Consider the following 6,511-nt stretch of genomic DNA (forward strand, 5'->3'; position numbering starts at 1 on the left):
CTCTGACATTCTTTTTTACAAATCCTCATTTTGTACTTCTAATTAGAGACCGATGTTTTGTTTTGATCTCTCCGCTGCGCTTTCTGCGTTCGTCACTTCTGAGCGGCGCATGCGCAAAGCCGACCTCATACGTCATTCCCCTGGAACTGCTTCTGTGTACATCAGCTAGATGTACAAGCTAGATTAAAGTGATTATTACATTTTAAATATGGTTATTTTTCTTACAAAAATGCATCGATTCGTTACAGGAGACCTTTGATCACCCCCCGGAGCCGTGTGAGGCACTTCTTTTTTGATGGATGGGCGCTTTTTATTTCACTTCTTTTGGACTGATGCATGCAACACCCGCTGAGTGCCATGAAACAGCTTGAAAGATCAAAGACAATTTTTTATATAACTCCGACTGGATTCGTCTGAATGAAGAAAGTCTAAATAAACATCTAGGATGTCTCGGGGGTGAGTAAAACACAGCCTAATTTTCATTTTTGGGTGAATTAACCATTTAAACACAATTTTCCCATAATTCTTATCACCATAATGTATCTGAATGATTTACTTTATTGTTTTATTATTGATATTTTTTCTAATACTCATTCTTAGCGATGCGTCATAATTTACATTAGAATAAATTACTAACATTTTACATGAATTAAAAAGGTTTACAATTTAATTCATACTGCAGTAATGAGGATCCATGTATTTTGTGTAACAAAAAAATGAGGATTTTGGGGCTTTTAATTTCTAAATGATCATGAAAATGTCACAAAACACTAAATCCTAATGGTCTTATATACAAGCTTCATATTCTTTAAGCAAAATGTAATTTCTCATATCTATCTTACAATTTAGAGACAAAATAGGACCAGTTTTCATGGAATTCACTCAGTCCTATTGACTAAAAAGATTTGAAAACAGCACATTGATAACCTCTGTACTGGTGTGCTATTCAACAGATCGAGATGCCTGAGAGTAACAAATGCCTTGTGTTCAGAAAACTGTAGGAAATCTGTCCATTCTGAGAACAAGGATCCAGTTTCCAAGATAAAACATCTACGACGCTTCACTTTCTTTTAGTCAGTTTCACAAATTTTCACTAGTTTCTCATTCTGCCTGCACTTCAAACACACAAATGAACAGACTGCCATTGTTTTATTATGCACATACTTTCAGAGACAAGAAAAGAAACATTTCCACTAATGTATGACCAATAAAAGAACAAGATATTTATTAAATATGATGTTAAAATGACTTCTTTTTAACATGAGGTGGATCAGTATAGAATAAAGATGATATTGAAGGGTTACAGACGTCACCGGTTGTGTGTGTTACAAACATGCAACGTTCACGTCATCCATCAAAACCATCCACAGGCTGTCAACAGTTTTTACAACTCTCAATTCTGCACTAATTAATTGGTAATGAAACTGTGGCTTTGAAATCGATTGATTAGTTCTGCGCAGTCAGGTCTGAACCCCTGGCTATGCCACTCTGTGAAGATCCACATGGAGCAAAGACAAACGGATGTGATGTCTGGCAAACTTACATGCAGTATCTGGAAACACCAGCCTATTTATTTTGATTAGATTGGTGATATGCAAATGGCAGTAAAGTTGACATCTCATTGGCTGTTATTTTATATGACAGAAGCCAAACACCATCTACCGCATAAATCATTAGCGAGGATTCCACAACACTGATCCTAAACGCAGAGCTTCTGAAGTATTTCTAGAATCGCATACATGGAAACCAGCACTGGAATGTCACATTAGAGCACTTCAGAGCAAATCAGAGCTGAAAAACTGCTATGATGCCTCCGCGACCTCTGCTAAAGCCAGCAAGTCTCTTAACTGAAGAAAAATAAATGGCTGTTACATATTTACTCATGCAAACACATCTTAGAAAAATATGAGACAAAAGGATAGCTATGTCTTGTCTTTTCTAACCATATTGTGCTTGTTTCTCTATGGTACGAATGACTAACCTTGCATCAGCTTAGTTTTATAAGGAAAAACTACATTTGCAAAAATCTAGAGAGATGAAAGTTAGCAGTAGCATGAATCTCACAACATGTCCAGGTCATATTTTAAAAAGAATCTAATTTCTGCTTCCTGAGCTTTGGTGAAACTTTTTTTTATAAAAAGCCAAAATTATGAGATATTAAGTCATAATTATGACAAAGTAGATTTGTTTGTCATAATTTTGACTTTTATCTCAATTATGTGAAAGTTAGCAGTAGCATGAATCTCACAATATGTCCAGGTCATATTTTAAAAAGAATCTAATTTCTGCTTCCTAAGCTTTGGTGAAACTTTTTTTTTATAAAAAGCCAAAATTATGAGATATTAAGTCATAATTATGACAAAGTAGATTTGTTTGTCATAATTTTGACTTTTATCTCAATTATGACTTAGTATCTCATAATTTTGACTCTCATAACTATGACTCACAGTGTAATTTCAATGTTAAAATAAAAACAAAATCCTAAATTATGAGATACTAAGTCATAATTGAAATTCGCAAAATACAATTATGACAACGTAGAAATCTCTTAATCTCATAATTTTGACTTTGTATGAGGTACTACGTCATAATTTTGAGATAAATTATGACAGTAGATGTGTTTGACTATCTCAGTTATGACAATATCTCAATTTTGACTCATAACTGACTTAATGTAATTTCAATTTTAAAATAATAAAATATATAAACTATGAGATCCGTCATAATTGAGATTGATAGCAGAGATTGAATTAAAAATTGGAGATTAAAGTAGACATTTATCATAATTCTGACTTAGTATCTCATACAGTCAAAATTATGAGGAGATAAATTATGACAGATGTGTTTGACTATCTCAATTATGACAATATCTCAATTTTGACTCATAACTGACTTAATGTAATTTCAATTTTAAAATAATAAAATATATAAACTATGAGATCCGTCATAATTGAGATTGATAGCAGAGATTGAATTAGAAATTGGAGATTAAAGTAGACATTTATCATAATTCTGACTTAGTATCTCATACAGTCAAAATTATGAGATACTAAGTCAATTATGACAAATCAAAACTTATTCTCAAAATTTTGACTTTTTATCTTGTAATTATGACTTACAATGTCAATTTTGATTTGAGATACTAAGCGATAATTATGATACAGGAATAAATTGAAATTATGACATCAATTACAAGACAATAGAAATACTGTGTCAATTATGACTTATGATTTACCAAAGTATGACTATCTTATGTTGCAGAAATGGGCTTTATACATTTCCATAAACACAAGAAAAGGCATTTTATTCTAGGACCATTGCATCGTCAAAGCATATTTTCACCAAAACTCTCATAAGTTCAATGTGTCAAGATTACTTGATGTTGTTGTTTTTGGTAATTCTCATAATTGTCAATGGGGAATCTCATTACTAATACACAGTCATTTTTAAATCATGATATCAGGATAAAGGCAGTACAACAAATATTACCATGTAACTACTTTACAGTTTAAATGACAATTTTTTTGCATTACAATAATGAGAACGGAGCAAGGAAACACATTTAACCGTCATAATTTATGGTCACAAAAAAATTTAATGGTCTAAAACAGGTTTCATTTTCTTTAAGCAAAAAAAAAAGAAAAAAAGTTGGCTCTTTTTTTGTTTCACGGATAAAATATGATCTAGAGAGTTTTGTGAGATTCATCAACCAACTGCAAAGGTTCCCCACCAGCTCCATCTGTAGCCTCTCCTCCATTTAAAGAGACAGGGAGAGGAGGGGGACTCAGACAGCCATATGCTTTTACAATATTTGTACACCTTCAATATTTGTGGAACATAGTGAAGTGAGAGCAGGTGCAGAAACAGCAGGGTAAGGGAGGGTTGAATGTAGTGTGCTGGCCTGGTGTGTAATGACATATGATGAGCTATGATCAGTCAAATGAAATGAGCTGAGCCTCTGCACTGCCAGGTGGACCCTGCGCCAGCTGCTGTTGTGATTGCTGCTGTGGACCGCCGGGGGGAGCCATCTGTTTAAAAACATGAAGAGACAATATGATTCAGATTAATAGAGTGCAACAGTGCCAGTACACTTTTTCCATAGGGATAAAAAAAAATGAAGACATATACACTACCATTCAAGAGTTTGGGATTAGAACATTTTTCATGTTTTTTTAAAGAAGTCTCTTATGCTCATCAAGGCTGCATTTATTTGATCCAAAATACAGTAAAAACTGTAATATTGTGAAATATACAATTTAAAATAAGGGAGTTTTCTATTTTTAATATACTTATTTAATCTACTATACATAACATACTTCATATAATTTATTCCTGTTATGGCAAAGCTGAATTTTCATCGGCCATTAAAAGTCTTCAGTGTCACACGATCTTTCAGAAATTATTCTCGTATGCTGATTTTATTTTCAATGTTGGAAACAGTTGTGCTGCTTAATGTTTTAAAGTTATCATCTTGGAAATAATTAGTTGTTTCATGTTTATATCAAACTTTGTACAACTTTTCAATCAACCAAAAAAAAAAAAAACGTAGTTTCTTTATATTAAATATATAATTCACTGTATAGTGCACATTTCTGTAAATTTGACCATTCAGTATAAAGGTGTGTACTCCGCAAAAAATACAAATACTGTTGAAATAGTAAGAGAACAGTAAGCTATTCCGCACAATAAAATATTTCTACATAAAAATACTTACCTGCTGGTACATAGGCTGCTGCCCAGGCATGTAGGGCTGTTGGGGAGGCATGTTGGGGTCTTGTCCTGGAAGGGCGGTCATCATATTCTACAAAAGAAGTTAACAGCAATCAGTGACAGTCTTCAAACTTTCCATCCCATGTGGTTTTTATAAGTAGGAAAGAACATCAGATCCGAGACATACAGGTTGCAATGCGGGACACAACCTGTGATCTGATGCAGTAAAACGTACCTGCATGTTGTATGGCTGGTAGCCCATGTAGGCAATACCGTTGGTGGGGGCAGCCTGGGACATAGGGGGCAAACTCTGAGCTTGAGAGACCACGTTCTACAGAAAGAACATGTTAACATTCACGCCGAACCTCAAAATGAACTGTACACCTCATTAAGTAGACTTGCTCTTCCTGAAGGAAATAACTATGGAAGCCCATTTCTGCCACTGAATAAAAAATAAAAAGGTCATTGCAACTTTTTAACTCGCAGTTCTGACTTTTTTTTCCTCAAAATTGCAAGTTTACATCTCGCAATTCTGACTTTTTATTCTCAGAATTCCATGATATAAACTTGCTATTGTGATTTATCAAGTCATAATTGTGAGATATAAACTCGCAATTGTAAGAAAACAGTCTTTTTACCCTCAGAATTGTACTTTATAACTCACAATTAAGAGTTTATATCACACAATTCTGAGAAAAAAAAGTGAAACTTGCAAGATTATGACATAACAAAATTATGAGGAAAAAAAGGCAATTGTGAGATTTAAAAAGTCACAATTACCTTTTTTTTTTAATTCAGTGTAGGAAACGGGACTCCATAAATAACAGTACTTGTAAAGAAGTAAAATAATATGAACATTTTGGGTAAATGTAAAGATGTAAACTGATCTTGAAACATTGATCTTGAATCTCCTGACCTGGTAGCCCTGTGTGGATGTGGGCTGGTAGTTAGTGTAGGCAGGGGTGGTTGTGGGAGGGGCTTGTCCTGGGGCGGATGGCTGCCCACTGGTGCCTGCAGTCTGATACATGTAAGCATTCACCATGTTTGGATCTAAAAGAGAGTGAGCAGAGAATGTTAAATAAAAAAGTGCCACATTTGAAGCTGATCTGGTTTATTCACTAAAACGATTTTAAAAAAGAGAGCGAGAGAAAGATAGAGGATGTTTGGTTGACCTGTAGCTGACACAGGCATGGCCTGGTACGGGCCACCGGCAGCAGTCTGTCCGTGCGGGTTCATGTAGACTCCATGCATGGGCGACCCCTCCACTGAACCAGAAGGACTGAAGGTGCCAGGATAGCTGGGAGGGCCAGTGGGGGGATACACCACCCCTCCTGCCACATTAGGAGGCAGTGACTGCATCTACAAACAGCACATTACAAATAGGGCTGCAACGATGAATTGATAAAACTGATGAAATTAAAATAATCAACAAAGAATTCGATTATCAATTAATCATGTTTGCACACGTAAAACGTTAGAGTCATGTGATTACATCCATTTCCATAAAGGATCATCCTGAAATCAAACAGGTCTCCGTTAAACTTCACAGACTGAAGCCGCAATAGAATGAGAGTGCAACAATTCTGACTAAAATAAAAATTTTGCTAACATATGTGTTTGATGTTAAATTCTATGTATGTATATACAGTGGGTACGGAAAGTATTCAGACCCCCTTCAATTTTTCACTCTTTGTTATATTGCAGCCATTTGCTAAAATCATTTAAGTTAATTTTTTTTCCTCATTAATGTACACACAGCACCCCATATTGACAGAAAAACACAGAATTGTTGAAATTTTTG

The 6,511-nt window shown here is 34.7% G+C and overlaps 2 protein-coding genes across 9 annotated transcripts in view; one reads left to right on the plus strand and one right to left on the minus strand.

The window, feature by feature from the left end:
- The window catches only part of LOC107673781 (UPF0585 protein C16orf13 homolog B), a 4,643-nt gene extending 2,638 nt beyond the window's left edge, over positions 1 to 2,005 (plus strand). The window contains 1 exon segment of the mRNA XM_016467571.1: positions 954 to 2,005. Coding sequence (XP_016323057.1) covers positions 954 to 1,001 — 48 coding nt within the window. The 3' untranslated portion in view covers positions 1,002 to 2,005.
- Positions 2,006 to 3,388: 1,383 nt separating this feature from the next.
- Positions 3,389 to 6,511, minus strand: part of LOC107673777 (hepatocyte growth factor-regulated tyrosine kinase substrate-like) — a 24,874-nt gene continuing 21,751 nt past the window's right edge. For 7 of the 8 annotated variants that reach the window (XM_016467565.1, XM_016467563.1, XM_016467561.1 and 4 more), the window contains exons 17-21: positions 5,883 to 6,069; positions 5,627 to 5,760; positions 4,946 to 5,041; positions 4,715 to 4,801; positions 3,389 to 4,028 (exon numbers count right to left, since the gene is read on the minus strand). In XM_016467565.1, coding sequence (XP_016323051.1) covers positions 3,933 to 4,028; positions 4,715 to 4,801; positions 4,946 to 5,041; positions 5,627 to 5,760; positions 5,883 to 6,069 — 600 coding nt within the window. In that variant the 3' untranslated portion in view covers positions 3,389 to 3,932. The remainder of the gene's footprint in view (positions 4,029 to 4,714; positions 4,802 to 4,945; positions 5,042 to 5,626; positions 5,761 to 5,882; positions 6,070 to 6,511) is intronic. The other variant, XM_016467562.1, reaches the window with a different exon arrangement.

This window comes from Sinocyclocheilus anshuiensis, unplaced genomic scaffold (genome assembly GCF_001515605.1).
Source record: "Sinocyclocheilus anshuiensis isolate Anshui unplaced genomic scaffold, SAMN03320099.WGS_v1.1 scaffold933, whole genome shotgun sequence".
Lineage (NCBI taxonomy): Eukaryota > Metazoa > Chordata > Actinopteri > Cypriniformes > Cyprinidae > Sinocyclocheilus > Sinocyclocheilus anshuiensis.